Source organism: Neoarius graeffei, chromosome 9 (genome assembly GCF_027579695.1).
Source record: "Neoarius graeffei isolate fNeoGra1 chromosome 9, fNeoGra1.pri, whole genome shotgun sequence".
NCBI classification, from domain to species: Eukaryota; Metazoa; Chordata; class Actinopteri; order Siluriformes; family Ariidae; genus Neoarius; species Neoarius graeffei.
The window spans coordinates 59313241-59327892 of record NC_083577.1 but is presented as its reverse complement, the minus strand read 5'-3'; the positions used below and the strand labels follow the sequence as shown (position 1 = coordinate 59327892).

The 14652-nt window shown below is 40.9% G+C and overlaps 1 protein-coding gene across 1 annotated transcript in view; it reads right to left on the bottom strand.

The window, feature by feature from the left end:
* prpf40a (PRP40 pre-mRNA processing factor 40 homolog A) overlaps positions 1-14652 on the bottom strand; it is a 38478-nt gene that overhangs the window by 17686 nt on the left and 6140 nt on the right. The window contains exons 9-12 of the mRNA XM_060929980.1: positions 13783-13903; positions 3367-3391; positions 3050-3265; positions 198-303 (exon numbers count right to left, since the gene is read on the bottom strand). Of these exons, the coding sequence (XP_060785963.1) occupies positions 198-303; positions 3050-3265; positions 3367-3391; positions 13783-13903 (468 nt within the window). The remainder of the gene's footprint in view (positions 1-197; positions 304-3049; positions 3266-3366; positions 3392-13782; positions 13904-14652) is intronic.

Sequence of the window (14652 nt, the reverse complement as noted above, 5' to 3'; positions counted from 1 at the left end):
AACACACACTAAATATAGAAGCACATCCAGGCACCCATCACTCAAATGAGTGCAATATCTCCAGCGATGCAGGGAGGAATGACGTGAGAAAGAGCCCATACGTGTCAGAGAGTGGTTCAACAGGCGTCTCGGGGATACAGAGTCGCATCTTCTTGCATCAAAGAAACAGAAAACACCACAAAGAGCAAGAACTCTACCTTCTCCTTGAGCAGTTCTTTGAAAGCTTGCTTCGCTTCCTCTTTGGTGTTCCACTTGTAGACTTTTTTCATCAGCTCTGGCCTTTCTTCTTTCGATGTGTCATTACTGTAGGGACAGGGATTGTTAAGACTGTACTGATAGCAGTAGGATCACTCAATACTTTATCAGAATTGTTAGCTTTTATATACAGTGGTGCTTGAAAGTTTGTGAACCCTTTAGAATTTTCTATATTTCTGCATAAACATGACCTAAAACATCATCAGATTTTCACACAAGTCCTAAAAGTAGATAAAGAGAACCCAGTTAAACAAATGAGACAAAAATATCATACTTGGTCATTTATTTATTGAGGAAAATGATCCAATATTACATATCTATGAGTGGCAAAAGTAAGTGAACCTCTAGGATTACCAGTTAATTTGAAGATGAAATTAGAGTCAGGTGTTTTCAATCAATGGGATGACAATCAGGTGTGAGTGGGCACCCTGTTTTATTTAAAGAACAGGGATCTATCAAAGTCTGATCTTCACAACACATGTCTGTGGAAGTGTATCATGGCACGAACAAAAGAGATTTCTGAGGACCTCAGAAAAAGTGTTGTTGATGCTCATCAGGCTGGAAAAGGTTACAAAACGATCTCTAAAGAGTTTGGACTCCACCAATCCACAGTGACAGATTGTGTACAAATGGAAGAAATTCAAGACCATTGTTACCCTCCCCAGGAGTGGTCGACCAACAAAGATCACTCCAAGAGCAAGGTGTGTAATAGTTGGCGAGGTCACAAAGGACCCCAGGGTAACTTCTAAGCAACTGAAGGCCTCTCTCACATTGGCTAATGTTAATGTTCATGAGTCCACCATCAGGAGAACACTGAACAATAATGGTGTGCATGGCAGGGTTGCAAGGAGAAAGCCACTGCTCTCCAAAAAGAACATTGCTGCTCGTCTGCAGTTTGCTAAAGATCACGTGGACAAGCCAGAAGGGTATTAGAAAAATGTTTTGTGGATGGATGAGGCCAAAATAGAACTTTATGTTGTAAATGAGAAGCGTTATGTTTGGAGAAAGGAAAACAGTGCATTCCAGCATAAGAACCTTATCCCATCTGTGAAACATGGTGGTGGTAGTATCATGGTTTGGGCCTGTTTTGCTGCATCTGGGCCAGGACGGCTTGCTATAATTGATGGAACAATGGAATCCAAGTTATACCAGCGAATTCTAAAGGAAAATGTCAGGACATCTGTCCATGAACTGAATCTCAAGAGAAGGTGGGTCATGCAGCAAGACAACAACCCTAAACACACAAGTTGTTCTACCAAAGAATGGTTAAAGAAGAATAAAGTTAATGTTTTGGAATGGCCAAGTTAAAGTCCTGACCTTAATCCAATCAAAATGTTGTGGAAGGACCTGAAGCGACCAGTTCATGTGAGGAAACCTGCCAACATCCCAGAGTTGAAGCTGTTCTGTACGGAGGAATGGGCTAAAATTCCTCCAAGCCGGTGTGCAGGACTGATCAACAGTTACCGGAAACGTTTAGCTGCAGTTATTGCTGCACAAGGGGGTCACACCAGATACTGAAAGCAAAGGTTCACATACTTTTGCCACTCACAGATATGTAATATTGGATCATTTTCCTCAATAAATAAATGACCAAGTATGATATTTTTGTCTCATTTGTTTAACTGGGTTCTCTTTATCTACTTTTAGGACTTGTGTGAAAATCTGATAATGTTTTAGGTCATATTTATGCAGAAATATAGAAAATTCTAAAGGGTTCACAAACTTTCAAGCACCACTGTAGACATCTGCATGCAAATAGACACGTACATGTATACAGTTCGTAAGATGGTAAAACAGAATTCATGAACAAGAGCATCAACACCGCTGGATTATACAATCGGACACAACACCACTAGTATTAAAATAACAGCAATATTATAAGAGTAACATGTTTAATCCAATTAAAATTACCACTCAGCTTGATAATATACAGAGAATTTTTAGCTCTTTTAAATAATTCATTTACCAAAGCAATTCACTTTCACATCTCAGCATGTGTGTAATGATTTACTTTTGGTTTAATAAAATTGCTTTTTATTAAAACTACTATGTAGTAGTCTCTCTGTAACATTTCATTAGCCTGGTGAACTCTATGGATGCGAGATGAGGCAGTACTGTACTGACTGCAATTCTGGTGATTTATACTGTGCTGGGTCGACGGCTGTTTTAAGAAATCATACGTATTTGCCCCTAAAAGCTATAGTTTCTTCACTTTCAACAGCAAGAGCTCCTGTCATCCTATAAACTAAACATCTATTAGCGTAGCTGCACCTGTTACAAGAAGATAGATATACAACATTACTCTGTGTGCCTTTTACATAAATTCCACGTGATCAAAAGCCTTATGTAGAACCTGGCCATCAGTAACATTAGACTTCACTGAAACTTCAGGTTTTACTCACTTAAGTCAGGTTCTGGGGCCATACAGTATCTGTGTCAGCCAATTTGATATGCTAAAGGCACATTTTTGTTGAACCTTGGTTAGGTGAGAAACTTCACACACGACAGGGTTTCAACTTTATAGGCAAGTCATACGAGTAGAAAGAAAGGTTCATGCCAAGGCCATGCTGGAAAGGACTGCTGTCAGTGCTATCACTTTACAGTGCCACAGTGCAAAAGCTGACCAGGAATAAGCCATTAGCCAAATTGTGGATTACAGTTGAGTCATACTGCCGAGTTTCCTGTGGTTGGCTGCCTCAGTGCGTCTTTTTAAAACTTGCCACACACACCTGCCTCTCCATTCTCTGGATGCACAATGCACTGCCCGTGTGTGTGTGTGCGTGCACGCATGCACCTGGCCTGTGTCTCTGTTGTGGGCGTTTCCTTTGGTGATGTCACAGTTGCTTCACTGCCTCCCTCGCCCCCCTGCGCAGGCATTTGAGATGGCTGTTCTTCGGCAACGCTTGTTGCTATGGTAGTGTCAGCCTCTGGAACAGCAGGCACAGTGAGTACTGGATCTGTGTGAACTGTGAGAATAGGAGTAGTGCCAGGAGCTACCACATCCATCATCCTAAAACACACACACACTTAATCTTTACTATGTAAGCAAAGATTTTAAACATGTTTCATCTGAAATACAAGTGTCGATTACTGAGATATTAACAGTCTTACCCATTCTCCTCAGCCTTTATCATTGCTGAAAGAAAAAAGACAGACAAAGACTTTTAAAAGGTACTCTGTACACATCACCATTCACTAAGCCCTACTAATTATATTTAGAATAGAGCGCTTCAGAGAATTCATACTTCAGGCCATTTAATTTAAAAGGTGCTGACTGCAAAGTTGAATTCTGGGCAAAATGTTTTATGGCTACTGCTGCTGGATTTTTGAGATGTTGCGATGCTGCACACACCGTGTGCCCAGTGCGTCATTGTTTTGCCGAGATAAAATGCGTCCCGCATTTTACGAGTCCGAAAATTGCCGAAGCAAACGTGCAGCAATATCACATGACCACCATGGGGCGTGTCTGACCTACTTTTAACCAAAACAAGTCAGCATGAGCAAACATGGTGGACTCCACTCTTCTGCCAGCAAAAAGCCAACAGTAAAGTAAAGAAAAGGAAAGCCTGCCTAGTGAGTGCAACTGCAAGATAGAGCAAGGTTAGATGAAATATCGTATTTCTGGACAGACAACTAGATCATTCTAGCTAGTGCTTAGCTATCTTAGCCTTAGAATGGTCTTATATGGATCTGTCATGCTTGCATGTTTCAGCTTTTGGATGCAGCATGATCTGCTGGTATAAATTTTTAAATCAGCATGATGTTTTCTACACATCGCCATCTTGGCGAGACCCAGTTCCAGAGTTATTCTAATTAGTTAAAGCACCTCGCAGTCAAAAAAAAAAAAAAGTGCAGCTCCTCGTCTTCGGCTGTTTCCGTTGGGCCATTCGGTTTACCTCAAGAGATAGGAAAACGGTCCCAAAACAGAGAAAAGCGACCCTCGGCACATCAAAATGATAACATTTCGTCTGCATCATATTGTTCTTGCGAGACATAGGAGAACGCCATGCACAATAAAAAATTTTTTAAATTTCAGATGACTTTGCAGTCAGCACCTTTAACTTCAAATCATAGAAAACTGCATCACCTTTCATGAATCAAAGAAAATAAATTAAATAAATGGCATTTGATCTTCCTCTTTAATAACTGTACAGACCGTCATGCTGGCACAATCGGTGTAACTTCAGCCATCAGCAAGACGTGTCGTGGAAATTCACTCACCCCAAAAAGAACCAAAAGGCCAAGGAGTTGCAGAAAATAGACTTTCATTGTATGAAACTACAAAAGCCAAGTCAGTCCGCAGCGTTTCTGACCAACAATGACAGTTCTAAAACATAGTTCACACCTATTTTGATATCGCCGTCAATCTCATTGGCCGTCATTTCACATCAGACTTTACCAGATTTCCACCGATATTTTCTGTTGGTCAGTACATCGCTCATTATTCATACAATATATCCAACACTATTTCCAAGCTGTCAACAACATGTTTAAAAACACAGTAACGCTCCTCACTTCTCATACTTCTCATCAATCGTGTCAACCAAACACTCCAGTATGTGAACACATGATTCAGAATGAATATAGAATTTTGGAGGACTTGCAACACTTGAAAAAAACGTAATACGTTAATGTGCAGGATCAGCACAACACATGATTAAAGTAATACACAACACAGAATGGACAACTGCTCGATTCAGAGCGCACATTATTTGATGCAAAATGGTCTTGGTGAGATTATTACGACATATGATAAAAATGCAGGTACAGAAGTGAGAACAATACACGATTTAAAATAGGCCTGTAATTTAGTAGAAAACAAACAAACAATCAACTCCTTTGAAAGAAATAGCAGATGAGTAGGCCAGTACAAAACGTGATTCTGTATGGGATTACATGTGAAATATTCCACAGACATTACTTGAATATTCTGGGCCGTTTCTTAGTTTTTCCTCACATATGTTGTTTTGAATGGTGAGATGATTGTGTAAATACAGCTACAATTACAGTTTTACACTTTTTCCAGATGATATTTTTGTTTTGTATTTAGCTCAGTTTGGTGCTTCTGCACATTACTACATGTTTTTGAAGCTTGGCCTGGTATTAGTGGCTCCAGTCAGTGACTAAAATGAGCAGCAGTTCCCAAGCAAAATGCAACCAGGCTCAAAATTGTAATTCAGGATTTGCTGTTTGGTATAGTGTAAATCCATCTCATGAAGTAATAACATTAAATAATAGTTCATCCACGTAAATCACTGCAGGGCCATAGTTGACCATTTCTCAGAAGAAACCATTATCACTAATTTTTTGTGTGCTTTGGCCCATATCTCTCTCTCTCACATATTTGATTCCATGCAATACAAAAGACAAAGAAATGAGGAGTAAAATCTAGGGATGGGAACTGAAACTCGGTCCAAATTAGAACCAAATACACAATTCCAGGTACCGAGTACCTGTTTAAAAAAAAAAAAAAAAAAAACACCCCCAAAACACAACTGAATTTCGGTTCTGCCATAACCCTTTATTATTGCAAATGAAGGCTACCTATCTGTCAGGACCTGTCTACATGATTACGTCGCACATCAATGTGTCCATCTGTTTAGATACGAGCTAGCATCCATGGCTAATAGGGTTACTCCGGTTACTGGTAAATTTGACATCATTTCACAAAGTTAGGCAGTTAACTTTACTGCATTTCGCCGCTTTTTTTGCTCTACTTCAAAACGTAGCTTTAAGATTTTGCTCTTTCGCCCACACCTTAAGGGCCCTGACACACCAGATAGGACATGAAATTGCGATGCGAAAAATTCGTGTACGAATACATCATTTAGCAGTGATGACAATAATTATCGAAATGCTGTCAAGAAAGAGAAAGTTTTGGGTACAAACGACAACAGGGAGAGCTTCATAATCTCGTTAAAGAGTCGAAAGTGATAGATGGGATTTTTGACAACAAGAAACGAGGGGGGGGCACACGACATGACTGCAAATACTGCTCTCAAGCAAATACCACATGCATAACTATTATTAGCCTATTTAGAACTCCTTTCTACACCTGTCACCCATAGACAGACAGAAGCAGGAAGTCAATGTTTTCACTCCTTTAATGCAGTATTTAAACCATACAACTATTAATGTTTATTAAATTTCATCAGAATGTATGAACATTTATTGAATTGGTACTGAGCTAGTACCGTTACCATTCTATCATGCCAGATACTGTAACTAACCCAAAATTTTGGTACCAAACCAACCCTAGTGTCTAATGACAACAGCGTGAAAGATGAACTGTGATAACTGGTCAAAAGTTACGTGTGCTGTCTAAACCGTAGCCTCATTTCATTTGGCCCGTCTGAACTGTTTGATGGGGGGGGCATGGCGGCGCACAACACGGCTGCTCAACATTTTCACATGATGCAGAATTCACAGCAGATCTGTAGTGTAATGACTGCCATTGTATAGCATGCATAAGCTCACCTTATAGTGCTTAAAGGTCAGAGGTGAAATGTAGAATACCAACTTTATTGTATAGACCCTTTTCAGTCACGTGACCTTCGTAAACACGACCACCATTTTGGACATGTAGCGGACTTCGGCTCGAATTGGTTTGAATGCGAGGAAGGCGACAAACGGAGAACATACAAGAAAAAGGAGCGAGATGCAGAAAACACCTTCGCTATCCAGCGACGTAGGGCATTTACAGGGCGAGCAGAGGGAGAAATAACAACAGTAACGACACATTAGCAACGCCGTACAGAAATACCGGTTTATGGCACAGACCCTTTCGGTTCTCGCTCATCTAGCTGCTACAATGACTGCTTAGACTGCAACAATAATACCTAACACACATTTAAGTATCCATCGTAAAGACGTGAAACTCGTCGAGTGACGAGTGTGTTCATTGATAAGCTAACACAATCTAAAAGTAGACATACCATCACACTGCCCTGGCGCTGTGTACAGTTTACCTTCTATGGCTTGTGCACTCACTATTTGCCATTACTTTCTCCAACCCAGTGTTACAGATTACAGGGAACGGCCTGGATTTAAGAGACAAATACATGTTCCTCTTGTTTTGAACACTTATTTGTAGGCAGTGCTTAATTTGTAAAGTGGGAGGTCCCGGAGCGCAGAGGATGAGCGGCTCCGGTGCGGAAAAAAAGGGGGCGGGGCGCTGCGCTGCGCTTCTGGGCATGTTTTGTAATAACACTGCAAATTAAGTTCATCTGCAGATATTTTGTGGATGTCGTTTCATGAGAGAAATCACCAACAAGGCAGATATCAAAATCAGACATTAACACTAAATAAACTTGCATTTTTTTAATTTAATTATTTGGGTTGTTTTTTTTTTTTGTTACATAGTCAAGAGAGGTGTCGGATCACCGGATCCAGTGTAAATAGCTGCTGGAGCCAACGCCCGAGGTTCCGGAGCGCGCTCTGGCTTGCTCCCCTTCAAATTAAGCGCTGTTTGTAGGACACTGCCTCTGATCTGTCCTACAGTCTACCAACAGCAAAGGAACACAACGCTAGCTAATGTCGTTAGCTAATAGCTACTACAGAAGAACAAAGAGGTTACAATGGGTTATTTTAGCCTATTTGGTTACACACTCGCCGCCACAGAATGTTAACAGCAATGTAATGCCTTTTCTGGCTAATTTTATTCGTCTTACCTCCAACAAAGTGGTCACTACACAAGCGTTGGTATGCCGAGGGCTGCCAATCTGTTAATGGCCGCTATCCATCTTCTCCGTCGGGATCCGATAAAATGATAACCCTTGCCTTGTTTGTTGATGGTTACTACATCCAGGTGCACAACAATATAGTGGCATGATGGAAGTCTTGCTGAAAATAAACACTTTCTTTGCTGCCGTTCCTCAATGCTGGCTGTGGTAAACTACTGGTAGTACATGTCCAAAATGGCGGCTGCGTTTGTCGTGACGTCACGTGAAAAGGGTCCATAGAAGAACGACCCAAAAAGTAAATTCAATCTTCCTGGTGTCTAATTTGCACCCTAAAATTGAATAAGACGGTTAAAATATACTGTGTTGCCCAATTTCTGAAGGTTTGTTTACATCTCACTTATGCGCACTTTCACCGCCAGGGGGCCGTCGTCATGACATCATTTAAAGACCCACTGACAACTTTTTACACCACGTAATATGTGTATTTATTGTTTTATTGCTGTATTGTGAAATAAAATATCCAAAACTCAACTTGAATAAAGGGTCGTCTTTGTAGAAAATCAAGAATTTCAGAGCCGATTTTGTGTTTTTTGCCCCGGCTTCTACAAGCGCCATGAGCCATTTGCCCGTTTTTGCCGCTAGGGCGAGTGACGTCACATCAGTGTATGTCGTTCTGGATTGCATGAAAACAAAACATGAAGCAGGGAAGCTATCGAGATTGTCTGCCCTCACGTCTATTAAAGATTCTGTTTAAACAGCATAATGTCTTAAACATATGGTCCTGGTCACGTCACACTATTGGTCCCACTCCAAAAAACATCATGTCTAAGCTCCTGTTAGATCATGTTAGATACAGTAGCTACCAGAAGTTTAGGTCATATTTATGCAGAAATATCAAAAACTCTAAAGGGTTCACAAACTTTCAAAACATGCCGGATGACATCTTATATCTATCACTCCACACATATATCATGTATATTATCCAAACTAAATATCAGGGATGCAAACAGCGCGCCTTTTGGCGGATGGCACCTTTTTCACGGCTGAATCGCGCAGATCCGATTTTTTTTTTTTTTTGGGGGGGGGGGGGGGGGGGGGGGTTGGAGTGTCTGATTATAATTTCAAAGTAAATTCTGTATTAAAATGACTAAATAAGCAAATCCGTTACAGTCCATGAAACAGGAAGTATAAGGATGAGGAAAAAACAGTTTAAATCGGGAAGCTGCGCACATTTGTGCAGCCTGAGCGGCAGGATCTGCGCGATTCAGCCGTGAAAAAGGCGCCATCCGCCAAAAGGCGCGCTGTTTGCATCCCTGAAATATATGAAACAAGGTATTGGCCTTTCAGTTGTTGTACATTACTGGTATTAGCTGCTTTGGCCTATTGATAAGTAATATGCAATGGTATAAGACGCATTTGTGACGTTACAACAAATTTTAAACAACATACATGTATTGAATAACAACACATAGCCACGTACCCTGGCTCGTTCTCTTTTGGCAAAGGCACCACCGGACTTTCGCTTTTTGACCGCCCCTTTGGGGGGTCTGCTGTCATCTGTTTCTCTTTTGACAGATTGATTCGGCCCGGGCCTGTCAAACAACGTCGGCACAGCTGACTCCTCCAACACCAGTGGATAAGTTGGATCAAACGTTCTTCGAGTTCTGGACGACAAAGTGAAACAGTGCTCCTCGAAATGTGCTGAACAGAGACGAGACCATTTTGTTGACTTCCAGTTCGCACCTGTTTTGGAAACGTTTCTTTCCCACTCTTTTGCTATTTCAGGGTGTTTTTTCCAAGGAAAGGAATGGAGTTTCACTCCTTCCGACATGGTGTTAGAACACCCGTAAGCCACACATATAATCCCTTTTCGGTTAGACGCCATTTAACTTTTTCACGCAAGGAAATCACAACAAAACCACAGCTCAATATCACAAGACTTGTGAGAACTGGGCCCTGTACTACGAACGGAGGTCAACCTACCCAGAAGTAACCCAGGGTTCCCCCGCTAAACCGGGGTTGACAAAACCCGGTTATCTTGTTTGGGGTTAAACGGTACTACGACGCCAGTTATGAAGTTGATTTGTTGAACCTGGTTTAACCTAATCAGGGTTAATGCGCGTTCACGTTAAAGGGGAGGTTATCAGCGCAAATCCCCACTGTTCACAATGGCACGGTCGCCGTACTTCACGGAGGAAGAATGCGCTGTCATAATGCAAAGCTACGAGGAGTTCAAAACAACATTAAGAGCAAAATCTAACACAGCGGCTGCCAATAAGGAGCGGCAAGCATGTTGGCAACGAACTGCCGATCGGGTAAATGCGCAAGTACATTCTCCCTTCTACATGTTCCAGAACAGAAGTATAGGATGAGAGAAAGCTTCATGATCAATCACAAGTCACAGAAAATGGTCCTTCGACGTGGCCCCAGTCATATATAGCTTGTTTAATGTCCGAAAAATCCTGAATAAAATTTGGTATGGTAAATTCATGGAGTAGCCTACTTAAGCTGATATGTGCACAGAGTCACATGAATTAGGATGACTGACTGTTCAGTCCCTTTGACTAAGTTGGTGTATGTCCTGTGAACATTTCAGAGGCAACAGCAGCGCCAAACGCACCTGGCAACAGGTGAAAATGAAATATAAAAACATCATTCATAATGGGGTGTGTGTGCGCGCGTGCAAGCAAGCATTCATTTGCCTTTTATTTATTCAAATTTTATCTGTTTGCCTAATAGTTCAAATTGTTTTGTATATAGTTTATAATGTTGTTGTGTGATATAAATGATAATATTGTGGGAAAACTACTTTGCACGGACGTTCATTTAATTTATTCTATCGTCATTTTGTTTGTTCTATTTTTGTGTATTTTATTTATTTATCTGTTTGTCTAGTTGTATCTATTTTTCTAATAATAATATATTCTTTGTATTAATAGTTTTTTTCCTATTAAAATAATCTTGTGTTCTTGTTATAACTTTATTTATCTGACTGTTTAGTTGTATCTATTTTTATTACAATTTCAATATTTTTAATATAGAAAGTTTGTTTTTTTCTATTAAAATGTTCTTGTGTGATAACTAGTTCTTGTGTTATATTTATTGTAGTTGTATCTATTTTGTATCTCAGACTTAAATATTTTTGTAAAACAAGTGTTTTTCTATAAAATATTCTTGCGTTCTTGGTAACTGTTCTTGAGTGGGTTCTTTTTTTTTTTTTACAGAAAAGCCGTTCTGCATGGACATTCATTGAAGCCCTCATTGTTTTTTAATGGTTATTTATGAGCGTTTAGGGGTTACATTAATGTAAGTCTAGGTTGCTTTATATAAAAGGTATGTCCAGAAATATTGATGTCACTGTCTAAGCAGAGGGATGTGGCTTCTTTAGACGCTGTCTTCTTAAAACTGAATAAATATTTAAAAAGAGCCAAATGAGCCAGTCTTTTGAACGGCTCTTTTCAAAGAACGGATCACAAAGATGCGGATCCCATCAAAGAGCCATAAATCCCATCTCTAATCTGCGCTCCGATATCGCACGGGTCATCCAGGTACGCTGGCATTGTCTCTAGAGGAAATGTCGGTGGAGAGGTGGTGTTTAAAAAGGGTGTGGTTAATCGGAAACCTCGGGTTAACCAAGAACATGACCTGAGACGAGCAGGTTTGAGATGCAGCATAAGTTGCCATGGCAGCATACCTCGGTTTGAACATAGCCAACTTTCGTAGTATGGGTTAATCGGGAAGTTACGCTGCACGTGATCAAGTTACTCTCGAAGTTACCCTGGTAAGCCAGAAAACCCGCTTCGTAGTACAGGGCCCTGAACCAACATAGTCACTTGTAAACAAAAACAACACACTGATGTGACGTCACTTCCGGCATCTCTGAATGAGCCCAGTTCATATCCAGGTCAATCTTCCTGCGCGAAATTTAAAATTACTTCTGATGTTTAAAACGGACAGTTAAACCAAGAATTAAAACCAGAATTTATCTTTGGAGTCATATATTGTTTGTTTACAAATTAATACGAAATGACTGTCAGTGGGTCTTTAAGCCAAACAGACTGGGAGCAGCTCTGTGTTTACCTGCGAACCGAGCACATGTGTACGGACTTTGGTCATGAGAGGTTGTGTAAAACGTCTGAAAGTGATAGCGATTTTGAAGTAGTAAAACTCCAAATTGAATATCAAGAGGTGAAACCATATATGTATGAACCTCTGGCCGTTGCGAAGCAATCGGTGAATGTGGCTCACAGCTTTGACCGTGCGGCCTCGGAATCGGACAGCGACTCGGCCGACTCTGATCGCGGTGACCCCGGACCTCAACAAGACTCGCACCCAAACGATTTATCCTGGTATTTATGATAAATTCCTACTTTTGTCGTAATACTAAATAAGAGCCCTTTTGAAGAATAATTAAATCGCCCTCCCTAGTGGATATAGGGAACGATTACTGGACAGTGCGCCGGTAGGCCACATCAGCCTGCCATCCGCGGCATTATACTATTTATAGCCGACTCTAAGCGAGGAAATATCCCTTTGTCTCATTTCCACAAGGATTGTACAGGATCCCTCAGGATTCTTGACTTGTCAATTGCAAGCAAAAGTAAAAAATGTTTACCTCCAATCTTCTCCTTTTTGCCTGAGCATTGCTGCTCTGTTTCTTCTTTGACTGCTTGATTTTGTTTCACGCGCACAATCCACTCTCTCCGCCTCGTCTCCTCTTCAGGAAAAAAAAAAAAACCTCTGGCTTCACGCGCACAATCCACTCTCTCCGCCTCATCTCCTCTTTCAGAAAAAGCCAACCCACTCGCTCCGCCTCTTCTCCCTTTTGGAAAAAGCCAACCCACTCGCTCCGCCTCTTCTCCTTTTTTGGAAAAAGCCAACCCTCTCGCTCCACCTCTTCTCCTCTTTCAGAAAAAGCCAACCCACTCGCTCGACCTCTTCTTTTTCGGAAAAAGCCAACCCACTCGCTCGACCTCTTCTTTTTCGGAAAAAGCCAACCCACTCGCTCGACCTCTTCTTTTTCGGAAAAAGCCAACCCACTCGCTCCACCTCTTCTTTTTCAGAAAAAGCCAACCCACTCGCTCCGCCTCTTCCCCTCTTCCGGAAAAAGCCAATCCGCTCTCTCTCTGCTTCTTCTCCTCTCTCGGAAAAAGGTATAAAACTTCTTCCTGAACCGGTCCCGTTGTTACAGTTCACTGCACAACAATAAGGTATGGTTTTTCTTTGGAAATTCCTGAACTCACATCTGCACTCAAGCTGAACGGCAATGCAAGTAAACGGAAGTGGACTCAACTCAAGCGGTTTGTTTGTCTTGAATGACATCCTACGCCAAGTGGTCACGAATATCGCCAAACAGAAATTCGCCGTGATCCGCACTAACTTATTTTAAATTATTACTTATTAACAAATACTTCTTGGGACCAGAAGAAAATTACAGAGGGTTTTTTAAAACATATAAAGTTTCAAATGTGCATAAAATTACAACCATTGCCTATGAGCTTTAACTACAGAACCCCACTCATGACATGAAAAGGGGGGGGGGGGGGGGGGGAAGAGATACATAGACTTCAATAATGGCTCTTCAGGATCTCATAAAAATACTAGCCCAGGCAAAATTTGAGTTTGATACCCCTGATCTAAAACATTTGACACCTTTTTTAAAAAAGTTTGGAATCAAAACGGGGAATCGATAAGAACCGGGACCGATAAATTTCAAACAATACCCAACCTCATGTGTGTCCATACTCTCCAGCTTTCCTGTGTACAAATCAGCTCCTCAACAAACAAACAATTTAAACCCCATATTCATCATTAAATATCCTGAGAATGGATTTGAAAGACATACCTTCTAGATCTTCGAGTTCTTTAGGCTTTGTCCAGCGTGACTCTTTAGTCTGAGAGTTGTAGTAATAAGGCTTCCCAGTGTCAGACTTGTACTCCTTCCATGGGCACTTTGACAGCATTTGCTGCAACACAGTAATATCTATATGTCAGACCCTCCAGGATTTCGCGATGTTGCGATTTGCAACTTCAACACAAATTCAACCAATCCCCGCGAATTCAGAGCGGTGTTGCAATTATATCCAATCACCGCAACTTTCCCGCAAATTTGACCAATCGTTGGCGTCGTCTTGAGGTGACGTCGACAAACTACCTTCCTCCTTACTTCCAGTGCTGCCAGATTGGGCGGTTTCTAGTGCATTTTGGCGGGTTTTGAACATATTTTGGGCTGGAAAACATCAGCAGTATCTGGCAACACTGCTTACTTCCGTGTACACATTCAAGAGAAGCAGCATGCGAGTCAGTGCTTAAATTCTGTTACTGAAAGTGGGTTATGTTTACAGTGAAGGACTGTGTGCACTTTACATTATTTTTTACTTAATACAAGAAATTAATGGATGCCAACATTTTTTACCAAAATGGTATTTTATTTTCCATTGTTTAGGCAGCTTCAGCATCATACTGTGAGATTCTGTTCAAATTGTTTTTTTTTCTTCTATGAAGCCTGAGCCATTTATTTTATTAGTTTATAATTATTGTTTAATTTAGTCTTCAGGAGAGACTGCCTGCACACAGTACTAGTATTAATAGTTTTTTTTTTATTACATGAAAGCTGAGGCATTTATATTATATTTGAAGGTAACTTCATGTTGTGCTCTGAGGTTCTGTGCACTTTAACTTTTGAACCAACAGGTGCATTTGGATAAGTAAAGCC